This window comes from Salvelinus fontinalis, chromosome 13, assembly GCF_029448725.1.
Source record: "Salvelinus fontinalis isolate EN_2023a chromosome 13, ASM2944872v1, whole genome shotgun sequence".
Lineage (NCBI taxonomy): Eukaryota > Metazoa > Chordata > Actinopteri > Salmoniformes > Salmonidae > Salvelinus > Salvelinus fontinalis.
In genome coordinates this window covers 1,305,297-1,318,459 of record NC_074677.1, presented here as the reverse complement: position 1 = coordinate 1,318,459, position 13,163 = coordinate 1,305,297, and the positions used below count along the sequence as shown (strand labels likewise).

The 13,163-nt window shown below is 45.9% G+C and overlaps 1 protein-coding gene across 2 annotated transcripts in view; it reads left to right on the top strand.

Moving 5' to 3' along the window:
- The window catches only part of LOC129867902 (cell adhesion molecule 2-like), a 172,294-nt gene that overhangs the window by 32,238 nt on the left and 126,893 nt on the right, over nucleotides 1–13,163 (top strand). For both annotated transcript variants that reach the window (XM_055941375.1, XM_055941374.1), the window contains exon 2: nucleotides 12,388–12,525. In XM_055941375.1, coding sequence (XP_055797350.1) covers nucleotides 12,388–12,525 — 138 coding nt within the window. The remainder of the gene's footprint in view (nucleotides 1–12,387; nucleotides 12,526–13,163) is intronic.

Genomic DNA, 13,163 nt, shown 5'->3' with positions numbered 1-13,163 from the left:
ACAAGGTGGAAAAGATTTGCCGTTCTACCCCTGAGCGAGGCAGTTAACCCCGAACGACAACCCCAGCTCCCCGGGTGCCGATCTCTCTGATGCAGAGGGGTTAAATGCAGAAGATGACTACGTACACCCTTGGTCGGTGGATCTCTCTGATTCAGACGGGTTAAATGCAGAAGAGGACTACGTACCCCCTTGGTAAGTGGATCTCTCTGATGCAGAGGGGTTAAATGCAGAAGATGACTACGTACCCCCTTGGTAAGTTGATCTCTCTGGTGCAGAGGGGTTAAATGCAGAAGATGACTACGTACCCCCTTGGTAAGTGGATCTCTCTGATTCAGACGGGTTAAATGCAGAAGATGACTACGTACCCCCTTGGTAAGTGGATCTCTCTGATTCAGAGGGGTTAAATGGAGAAGATGACTACGTACCCCCTTGGTAAGTGGATCTCTCTGATTCAGAGGGGTTAAATGCAGAAGAGGACTACGTACCCCCTTGGTAAGTGGATCTCTCTGATTCAGAGGGGTTAAATGGAGAAGATGACTACGTACCCCCTTGGTAAGTGGATCTCTCTGATTCAGAGGGGTTAAATGGAGAAGATGACTACGTACCCCCTTGGTAAGTGGATCTCTCTGATTCAGAGGGGTTAAATGGAGAAGATGACTACGTACCCCCTTGGTAAGTGGATCTCTCTGATTCAGAGGGGTTAAATGGAGAAGATGACTACGTACCCCCTTGGTAAGTGGATCTCTCTGATTCAGAGCAGTTAAATGCAGAAGAGGACTACGTACCCCCTTGGTAAGTGGATCTCTTTGATTCAGAGGGGTTAAATGGAGAAGATGACTACGTACCCCCTTGGTAAGTGGATCGCTCTGATTCAGAGTGGTTAAATGCAGAAGAGGACTACGTACCCCCTTGGTAACTGGATCTCTCTGATTCAGAGGGGTTAAATGCAGAAGATGACTACGTACCCCCTTGGTAGGTGGATCTCTCTGATTCAAAGGGGTTAAATGCAGAAGATGACTACGTACACCCTTGGTAGGTGGATCTCTCTGATTCAGAGGGGTTAAATGCAGAAGATGACTACGTACCCCCTTGGTAGGTGGATCTCTCTGATTCAGAGGGGTTAAATGCAGAAGATGACTACGTACCCCCTTGGTAAGTGGATCGCTCTGATTCAGAGTGGTTAAATGCAGAAGAGGACTACGTACCCCCTTGGTAACTGGATCTCTCTGATTCAGAGGGGTTAAATGCAGAAGATGACTACGTACCCCCTTGGTAGGTGGATCTCTCTGATTCAAAGGGGTTAAATGCAGAAGATGACTACGTACACCCTTGGTAGGTGGATCTCTCTGATTCAGAGGGGTTAAATGCAGAAGATGACTACGTACCCCCTTGGTAGGTGGATCTCTCTGATTCAGAGGGGTTAAATGCAGAAGATGACTACGTACCCCCTTGGTAACTGGATGTCCTGTATTATCATCAGCTACAAAGAAGCATCACATTTCCCCTGAGCAATGATTTACATACACACCTCATGTCTCAACGACACGCACCTCATGTCTCAACGACACACACCTCATGTCTCAACGACACTTACCTCATGTCTCAACGACACACACCTCTGTCTCAACGACACACACCTCATGTCTCAACGACACGCACCTCTGTCTCAACGACACACACCTCTGTCTCAACAACACACACCTCATGTCTCAACGACACGCACCTCTGTCTCAACGACACACACCTCATGTCTCAACGACACTTACCTCATGTCTCAACGACACACACCTCTGTCTCAACGACACACACCTCATGTCTCAACGACACGCACCTCTGTCTCAACGACACACACCTCTGTCTCAACAACACACACCTCATGTCTCAACGACACGCACCTCTGTCTCAACGACACACACCTCATGTCTCAACAACACACACCTCATGTCTCAACGACACACACCTCATGTCTCAACGACACACACCTCTGTCTCAACGACACACACCTCATGTCTCAACGACACACACCTCATGTCTCAACGACAAGCACCTCTGTCTCAACGACACACACCTCATGTCTCAACGACACACACCTCATGTCTCAACGACACACACCTCTGTCTCAACGACACACACCTCATGTCTCAACGACACGCACCTCTGTCTCAACGACACACACCTCATGTCTCAACAACACACACCTCATGTCTCAACGACACACACCTCATGTCTCAACGACACACACCTCATGTCTCAACGACACACACCTCATGTCTCAACGACACGCACCTCTGCCTTAACGACACGCACCTCATGTCTCAACGACAAGCACCTCTGTCTCAACGACACACACCTCATGTCTCAACGACACACACCTCTGTCTCAACGACACACACCTCTTGTCTCAACGACACACACTAAACGCACACATGCACACTCACGCTGCTGCTACTCTCTGTTATTATCTATGCATAGTCTACCTACATGTAAATACAATGCTTCCTTTCTCCTTCCACTCTCGCTCGAGGCCGCCGGGCTCCCCCAGCATTACGCACTTCTGCACCGTTATTACGCACACCTGCTTCCCTTGTCACGCACATCAGCGATCATTTGGACCTGGACTCTACTGTGTTATTTCCTTCCCTATATCTATCTGTCCCCCAGCTCTGTTCCCGCCATTCCGCATTAACGTCCGTATGTTGTTTTGTCTAACCGGTGCCCCCCGCACACTGACTCTGTACCGGTACCCCCCGCACACTGACTCTGTACCGGTACCCCCCGCACACTGACTCTGTACCGGTACCCCCCGCACACTGACTCTGTACCGGTACCCCCCGCACACTGACTCTGTACCGGTACCCCCCGCACACTGACTCTGTACCGGTGCCCACCGCACACTGACTCTGTACCGGTACCCACCGAACACTGACTCTGTACCGGTGCCCACCGCACACTGACTCTGTACCGGTACCCACCGCACACTGACTCTGTACCGGTACCCCCCGCACACTGACTCTGTACCGGTACCCACCGCACACTGACTCTGTACCGGTACCCACCGCACACTGACTCTGTACCGGTACCCACCGCACACTGACTCTGTACCGGTACCCACCGCACACTGACTCTGTACCGGTACCCACCGCACACTGACTCTGTACCGGTGCCCCCCGCACACTGACTCTGTACCGGTACCCCCCGCACACTGACTCTGTACCGGTACCCCCCCGCACACTGACTCTGTACCGGTACCCACCGCACACTGACTCTGTACCGGTGCCCCCCGCACACTGACTCTGTACCGGTACCCCCCCGCACACTGACTCTGTACCGGTACCCCCCCGCACACTGACTCTGTACCGGTGCCCCCCGCACACTGACTCTGTACCGGTACCCCCCGCACACTGACTCTGTACCGGTACCCACCGCACACTGACTCTGTACCGGTGCCCCCCGCACACTGACTCTGTACCGGTGCCCCCCGCACACTGACTCTGTACCCGTACCCCCCGCACACTGACTCTGTACCGGTACCCCCCGCACACTGACTCTGTACCGGTGCCCCCCGCACACTGACTCTGTACCGGTACCCCCCGCACACTGACTCTGTACCGGTACCCACCGCACACTGACTCTGTACCGGTGCCCCCCGCACACTGACTCTGTACCGGTGCCCCCCGCACACTGACTCTGTACCCGTACCCCCCGCACACTGACTCTGTACCGGTACCCCCCGCACACTGACTCTGTACCGGTGCCCCCCGCACACTGACTCTGTACCGGTACCCCCCGCACACTGACTCTGTACCGGTTCCCCCTGTATATAGCCTCCACATTGACTCTGTACCGGTACCCCTGTATATAGCCTCCACATTGACTCTGTACCGGTATCCCCTGTATATAGCCTCCACATTGACTCTGTACCGGTACCCCTATATATAGCCTCGCTATTGTTATTTTACTGTTGCTTATTTGTTACTTTTATTTATTATTATTTTTTTTTTTTCTTAAAACTGCATTGTTGGTTAAGGTCTTGTAAGTCAGCATTTCACTGTAAGGTCTACAGCTGTTGTATTCGGCACATGTGACTCATAACATTTGATTTGATTTGATTCATACTTACACATCCCTGTGATGGGATGTTGACGTCAGCAGCATGTTAAAGCCTTGTTCACACTGCAGGCATTAATGGCATTAACACTTTTTGTTTTTCAAATACGTTTTGGAATGTTGACTGTCCAGACAGCAAGTTAGAAGTGACCAAATCGGATTTGTGAATGTTTTAAAACAGTAGCGACAGGTGTTACGTTCGTTGGTGGAAGGATCGGATCAAGGTGCAGCGTGGTAGGCGTACATCTTTCTTTTATTGACGACACCGAAAAAACAACAAATACAAAATGAAAAGCACAGTTCTGTAGGGCTGGAAAGCAACAGTACAAAAACAAGATCCCACAAACTAAGGTGGAAAAAAGGCTGCCTAAGTATGATCCCCAATCAGAGACAATGATAGACAGCTGCCTCTGATTGGGAACCATACCCGGCCAACAAAGAAATAGAAAACATAGATTGCCCACCCTAGTCACACCCTGACCTAACCAAACATAGAGAATAAATAAGGATCTCTAAGGTCAAGGCGTGACAGTGAGCAGCGGTGAAGGCTGATTGGAGGTGGTTCTCGTGCTTCATATCACTCAAAAGTTATACAACAAGCTAAGTTGACAGAAATGCCTGTCATGGACATTTCCCAGTTGCTTTGAATGTTCAAAATCATATACTGTAAGAACACATTTAAAGCCTCAAAGGATAAGATGATCCAACTTTTAAACCCAGTCAGCTAGCTAGCCACAGCGGTCAACTAGCTAGCCACAGCAGTCAGCTAGCTAGCCACAGCGGTCAACTAGCTAGCCACAGCGGTCAGCTAGCTAGCCACGGCAGTCAGCTAGCTAGCCACGGCAGTCAGCTAGCTAGCCACGGCAGTCAGCTAGCTAGCCACGGCAGTCAGCTAGCTAGCCACGGCAGTCAGCTAGCTAGCCACAGCAGTCAGCTAGCTAGCCACGGCAGTCAGCTAGCTAGCCACAGCAGTCAACTAGCTAGTTATCTGTTTAGCCTTTTAACACATACACTCATTTGTTTGTAAACAAATAACAAGCTAGTTAGCTACAACGTGATCTTGTCAAACTATCAACAGAGTAAAAGTAAAAGTCTAAAAACCACCTAATAAATCAGATTTGACCGTTCAGACACAAGTCCCAAGTGTGAAGGTGGTTTGAAATATCTGTATCTATGTGCTTTTTTTGGCAGGAAAAATCAAATCGGATATGCAAAAATAAATGGATTTGAGTCACTTCAAACTGCCAATGTAAGGCTTAAATTACCCTCTCAAGAGGAACCAGAAACACAAGGCAAGAAACAATCAATACTATCGACCAGCAGACCTATCAATCAATCAGCTTCAGACTGACCTTGGAACGCACACACACACACAGCATGGACGCGAACGCACACACACATAAACGCATGGACACACTTTCACAGGACATTATAGATGCGACAATAAATTAGAGTTAGAACCATCAACGCTAAATGTTAAACTGAGTTTTTATGGCTTGTGGGTAGAAGCTGTTAAGAAGCCTTTTGGACCTAGAATTTGCACTCCGGTACCGCTTGCTGTGCTGTAGCAAAGAGAACAATCTATGACTAGGGTGGCTGAAGTCTTTGACAATTTTTAGGGCCTTCCTCTGACACCGCCTGGTGTAGAGGTCCTGGATTGCAGGAAGCTTGGCCCTAGTGATGTACTGGGCTGTACACACTACCCTCTGTAGTGCCTTGCGGTCGGGGGACGAGCAGTTGCAAAACCAGGCAGTGATGTAACCAGTCAGGATGCTCTCGATGGTGCATCTGTAGAACTTTTTTGAGGATCTGAGGACCCATGCCAAATCTTTCCAGTCTCCTGAAGGGGAATAGGCATTGTCGTACCCTCTTCATGACTGTCTTGGTGTGTTTGGACCATGATATTTTTTGGTGATGTGGACACCAAGGAATTTGAAGCTCTCAACCTGCTCCACTACAGCCCGGTCGATGAGAATAGGGGCGTGCTCGGTCCTCCTTTTCCTGTAGTCCACAATCATCTTCTTTGACTTGATCACGTTGAAGGAGAGGTTGTTGTCCTGGCACCACACGGTCAGGTCTCTGACCCTCCTCCCTATAGGCTGTCTCACCATTGTTGGTGATCAGGCCTACCACTGTCGTGTCGTCGATTAAGGCCATCAACTTCCGTTTGATTTTTTTTTGAAAGGTGTTGATTTAATAAACCCCAAAAATGATCTGCTATTTTTTACATAAAAAAAGTAAGGAAAGTAAATAAGCTATTTAATTACAAGATGGACAGAATTAGTATCACCGATCACAGTCTCATTTAAAGTGAGCAGCGGATTGGAAATCAAGCTGTACTATGTTCTTGACGTATCCAAACTCTCGTCTTGTACAAACTCCAGCAGCTTGCTAGCTAACACCACTCAGATGAGCGCTAGCTAGCTAACAACAGGCAAAGAAAGCTAGCTAGATTTTTTTACACAGATGACTTAGGAGAGGCTAAATAGCTAGAGTCAGACAACAGCTGACCGACCCATTTCACAAAAGTTAGCTAGCTAGCTAGCTTACGCCCTAATGCCAGTTATATAGCTAGCTGGCTAGCTGAAACCCAGACAGGGATGTGAACATTTGTGCACTCCCATGCAATGTTGATGATATATTCCATAAAACATAGCTAGCTAGCTTGATAAGTTCAAAGTCAACACAGAACTTTGTGGGAAATGCCTAGTAACTCTGCATTACCCAACCCAAGCTAGCCACGCCACATTGGAACTAGCCACTCCATAGTGGAGATAGCTTGGCGTAGCTATGGCAACACAAACACTGCCAGCTTCCTACATCTCCTCGACCAAGATCAGCCACCACTCAACAACAAACTGCTAAGAAACAACACGCTGTGCAGTACAGTGTACATGTGAAATGGCTAGCTAGTTAGCAGTGGTGCGCGCTAATAGCGTTTCAAACGGTGACGTCACTCGCTTTGAGACCTTGAAGTAGTGGTTCCCCTTGCTCTGCAAGAGCCGCGGCTTTTGTGGAGCGATGTGTAACGATGCTTCGTGGGTGACTGTTGTTGATGTGTGCAGAGGGTCCCTGGTTCGCGCCCGGGTCTGGGCGATGGGACGGACTAAAGTTATACTGTTACACATGCTCATACACATTCCACTTATTCCGCTCCAGATATTACCACAAAAACGCCTTCCCCAATTAAGATGCCACCAACTTCCTGTGCAATACACCAAACATTTATTTCTGAGTGAAAGTGGAACGGACAGCGTTATAGCAACATGAAATCGTATAAAAATCTGTTCATATACTGTACACTCCCAGGAAGAATATGATGCCTTTTTATTTTACATTTTCTAACAAGCGAGCACTTTTTCATACTTTCATAGAATGTTTGGGAATAATGTAGAGTAAGGCATTTGTGAAAATTATATAGCAATAAAGATAAGGTAAATATAATAGATAAGATAAGATAAGATAAAGATAAAGTGGCCATGCGTTTGGACAATTACTAGACACTGCAGTAAATAAAACCCTAATGAAAATGTGTCAATCTTGTCCAGGACCGGACTATTATTCTGACAGCATCCCAAACGATGATGTCACGTCCGTTTGTTAATGAGGAAACCTTCAAAATAAAAGCCCACGTTGCAATGTGGATAACTCATTCAAAAGATATGGAACTTTAATAATCAACGGCCATTTTTTTTTTTTGTGACAACAAGAAAATGCAATGTGTAATTTATAAATCCAAATATGGAACCAATAAGAAAAAAATGTAATAGCATAGAAAATATAATGTTGACATTATTGGTATGTTGAGAATATTGGGCTGTAGAGAAAATGTTTCTACCTGTCTACTTGTCTCAGCTAAAGTGGGAAATAATCAGTAGGGTATCTAATGGAGGCACATACTCAGCAGCACTTCAGTCTCTACCCCCTCTATAGCGCCCAGTGCAATATACTGCAATATACTGAACAAAAATATAAACACAACATGTGGTCCCATGTTTCATGAGCTGAAATAAAATATCCCAGAAATGTTCCATACGCACAAAAAGCTTATTTCTCTCAAATGTTGTGCACACATTTCTTACATCCCTGTTAGTGAGCATTTCTCCTTTGCCAAGATAATCCTTCCACCTGACAGGCATATCAAGAAGCTGATGTAACAGCATGATCATTACACAGGTACACCTTGTGCTGAGGACAATAAATGACCACTAAAAAGTGTAGTTTTGTCACACAACACAATGCCACAATGCCACAGATGTCTCAAGTTTTGAGGGAGCGTGCAATTGGCATGCTGACTTCAGGAATGTCCACCAGAAATGTTGCCAGAGAATTGAATGTTCATTTCTCTATCATAAGCCGCATCCAACGTCGTTTTAGAGAATTACGTCCAACCAGCGGCACAACCGCAGACCACATGTAACTACGCCAGCCCATCCGGATTCTTCAACTACGGGATCGTCTAAGCCACCTGATGAAACTCTATTTCTGGTTAAAATAAAGCCCTTTTGTGTGGAAGAAACTCACTCTGAATGGCTGGGCTCCCAAGTGGATGGAGCTATGGCCTCCCAGGCCCACCTATGGCTGCTTCCCTGCCCAGTCATACGAAATCCATAGATTAGAGCCTAATGGATTTATTTCAATTGACTGTAAATTCATTGAAATTATTGCATGTTGCGTTAATATTTTTTGTTCAGTATAGACTGTACGTGGAATACATATGGGCTTGTAGAGATAAAAAAAGAGAGAAAATGACTCTACAAGTCAATATATATCCCATGTACAGTCAATTACAGTGTATTGCATTGGGGGCTATGGAGGGGGTGGAGAACGAAGTGTTGCTGGGTGGACGTATCCCCACTCCAAAATTATCCATATCTGGTGAGTAGAGAGCCTACTGAGTATTTCCCACCCTACTTTAGCTGAGACAGGTAGAACGTTCTCTCTAAGCATCCCTTCTAACCGTGCACTGCACGGTGAATGGAGTGGATGGAGTAAGGACTCACCCTAGTCACACCCTGGCCTAACCAAAATAGAGATTAAAAGCCTCTCTATGGCCAGGGCGTGACAACGGCCCTTATCTGTTTCAGTATGACAATTCCCGCCGTGCACAAAGCTTTGTCCGTACAGAAATGGTTTGTCCAGATCACTGTGGAAAAACTCTACTGGCCTGCACAGAGCCCTGACCTCAATCCCATCGAACACCTTTGGGATGAATTGGAAAGCCGACTGTGAGCCAGGCCTTATAGCCCATCATCAGTTCCCGACCTCACTAATGCTTGTGGCTGAATGGAAGCAAGTCCCCACAGCAATGTTCCAACATCTAGTGGAAAGCCTTCCCAGAAGAGTGGAGGCTGTTATAGCAGCAATGTTCCAACATCTAGTGGAAAGCCTTCCCAGAAGAGTGGAGGCTGTTATAGCAGCAATGTTCCTACATCTAGTGGGAAGCCTTCCCAGAAGAGCGGAGGCTGTTATAGCAGCAATGTTTCAACATCTAGTGGAAAGCCTTCCCAGAAGAGTGGAGGCTGTTATAGCAGCAATGTTCCAACATCTAGTGGAAAGCCTTCCCAGAAGAGTGGAGGCTGTTATAGCAGTAAAGGGGTGTAGCTAGCCAGCTGGCACACTTGTTTCCTTCAAAGTTCTTGGAACTTTTTGTGGCTTTGTGAACGAAGCTCATAAAATTGAATGTTTTTAAACATTCTGAGAGCAGAAGAGAAATTGTTGTCTGTTCTGGGAAGGTTTTTTTTAGGTTGTAAGGAGGTTGTGAGAAGGTTTTACTCTGGTTCCTTAATGTGTTTCCTGCAAGATTTTATTAACGCTCTGAGAACATAAATAATAGTTTATTTTTTTACCCCTTTTTCGTGATATATTTTTCGTGATACCCAATTGGTAGTTACAGTCTTGTCCCATCACTGCAGCTTCCCGTACGGACTCGGGAGAGACGAGCCAAGAACAATCTGAGAACATGACTTGAAATAGAACCACGAGGAAACGTTACGCTGAAGTACTGAAATTTCCAAAGAATATTTTATTTTTATTTATTTTTTAAATGGTGGTGTTGTTGGGAGGGTTGCAGGTACATTATCCATTTCAAATGATACGTTTATAAAAACATGTACCCATAGGCTGCCACTCAAAATAAGAAACAACCCCAGTAAGAAATACATACAGAGTTTAAGTGCTAATAAATTCAGGAAAAGAAAAACAAATAAGAAGTGGGCCTCATTGTAAATAAGAACTTGTAGAAGGAAAGAGGAGGAAGGGAAGCGCTACTAAGGTACACAACAGTAGGTGTTGGTGGACAGAAGGGGCTCTTAGGTAAAAGGGGTAGATTGGTCATTAAAAAGAAAAAGAGGACCGAGGCACTCTTCATATAACTTATTAAAATGCCTTTATTTGTAAGGCATGTTCAATGGAAACAACGGTTTCTTTTTTAATCAGACGCGTTTCGTATGCATGACCTTCATCAGGGAGTGCAACTTTGATTCCATACAAATAAAGACGTTTTAATTCATTATATGAAGAGTACCTTGGTTCTCCTTTCTTTTTGATAAATCATTTCTTCTTTAACTGACTTGCCTTGTTAGATAAAGGTAAACATTTTATTTTTATTTTTGGCTGGCTACACCTGGAAATGTACAGGAGACAGGTAGGCTGGCTACACCTGGAAATGTACAGGAGTCAGGTAGGCTGGCTACACCTGGAAATGTACAGGAGACAGGTAGGCTGGCTACACCTGGAAATGTACAGGAGACAAGTGTATCAGTTACAGACAGACTAGAAATAATTTTGTATGGAAATGTGTCATTTGATCAATACATTTACATTTCTCTAGTAGTAGTCGAGCTGCTGATGTTGAAAAGCCTTGTTGGTGCACAGGTCAAATTATCTTTTGAATTTCCTGTCTTATAGGCTTCAGATAAAAGCTAATATTTCACTTAAAATGTTTGTTTTTTTATATTAAATAACAAACACCTTCTGCAGAAGCCTCAGACACACACAGGGATGGTTGGCATCGTCAGAGGTACTCAGTCAAAGTTCAGTTGTCGTTATGTGTGAGTGTTAATCTTTATCTTCTACCCTTTAAAGCTCTATCCATCCTCTTCCTTTTCCTGTCTGTTCAGATGACGGATCACAAACACACACACACTTTACACTGTCTACCCTCGTCTGTTCAGATGATGGTTCCAGGTTCATCTCAGTGTTTTTCCTGTCCTCCTCCCCGACACACTCTGAGCATGCAGCACTAGGCCAGGTTTATGATAATACCTCTGCCATACATAGGCTCCCTCTCAGCCCAGTCAAAACTATTTTCTGTCGAGTCCCTGACAATCTTCTGAAAACATCTTCTGAAAACATCTGAAAGCTGTTCAAAGAGTATCAATCCCCCCCCAAAAGGGGAAAAAAGGAACATACACTTTTCCTGCACTTGTACCTAGCTATCTGAAGATGAATGTACTGAGTATGACTGTGATATGTGGTTGTCCCACCTAGCTATCTGAAGATGAATGTACTGACTATGACTGTGATATGTGGTTGTCTCACCTAGCTATCTGTAGATGAATGTACTGACTATGACTGTGATATGTGGTTGTCCCACCTAGCTATCTGTAGATGAATGTACTGACTATGACTGTGATATGTGGTTGTCCCACCTAGCTATCTGTAGATGAATGTACTGACTGTGACTGTGATATGTGGTTGTCTCTCCTAGCTATATGTAGATGAATGTACTGACTGTGATATGTGGTTGTCCCACCTAGCTATCTGTAGATGAATGTACTGACTGTGATATGTGGTTGTCTCTCCTAGCTATCTGTAGATGAATGTACTGACTATGACTGTGATATGTGGTTGTCTCACCTAGATATCTGTAGATGAATGTACTGACTATGACTGTGATATGTGGTTGTCTCACCTAGCTATCTGTAGATGAATGTACTGACTATGACTGTGATATGTGGTTGTCTCACCTAGATATCTGTAGATGAATGTACTGACTATGACTGTGATATGTGGTTGTCTCACCTAGCTATCTGTAGATGAATGTACTGACTATGACTGTGATATGTGGTTGTCCCACCTAGCTATCTGGAGATGAATGTACTGACTGTGATATGTGGTTGTCTCACCTAGCTATCTGTAGATGAATGTACTGACTATGACTGTGATATGTGGTTGTCCCACCTAGCTATCTGAAGATGAATGCACTAATGCACAGACAGCGACCATGTGTGTTGTATCGCGTTTTAACATGTGTAATTCCCCCCCCCGGTCCTGTAGGAGTGCCAGAGAAACCAGAGATAGACGGTTTGACCAAGCCTGCCCTGGAGGGAGATGAGATCACTCTGACCTGCATGACCCACGGTTCCAAGCCTGCTGCCGACCTCCGCTGGTTCAGGAACGAGAAGGAGATCAAAGGTCAGGACACAGACATCTACTGCTGTTACTACCCTTCATAGGTCAGTAGGTCAGAGGTTAGAGGTCAGGGGTTAGAGTATGCATGACCCCACAGCTCCGAGCCGCCTGCTGCCGACCTCCGCTGGTTCAGGGACGATACAGAGATCAAAGTCAGGACACTGTTCTACTATTCCTCCTCCTCTTCCTCCTTCTCTTCGTCATCTTCCTTATCTTCTTCCTCATCTTCCACTTCTTCCTCAGCGTTCTCCTCTTCCTCATCCTCTTCCCCCTCCTCCCCCACATCCTCCTCATCCTTTTCCACATCCTCCCCTTCTCCTCCACCTCCTCTACCTCCTCATACTCTTCCTCCTTCTCCACCTGTACTACTACTCTTCATCATCCTCCTCATCCTTCTCTTCCTCCTCCTCCTCATCCTTCTTCCCCTCATCTTCTTCTTCCTCTTCTTCCTCCTCATCCTCCTACTCCTCTTCTTCTTCCTCCTCTTCCTCCTCCTCATCTTCCTCCTCCTTCTTATCCTTCTTCTCTTCATATTATTCCTCCTTTCTCCTCATCCTCTTCCTCCTCATCCCCCTACTTCTATTCAACTCTTGTCTTTGCTGTATGCTATGTGATTCTGATGGCTCAAACATAGTTGGAGC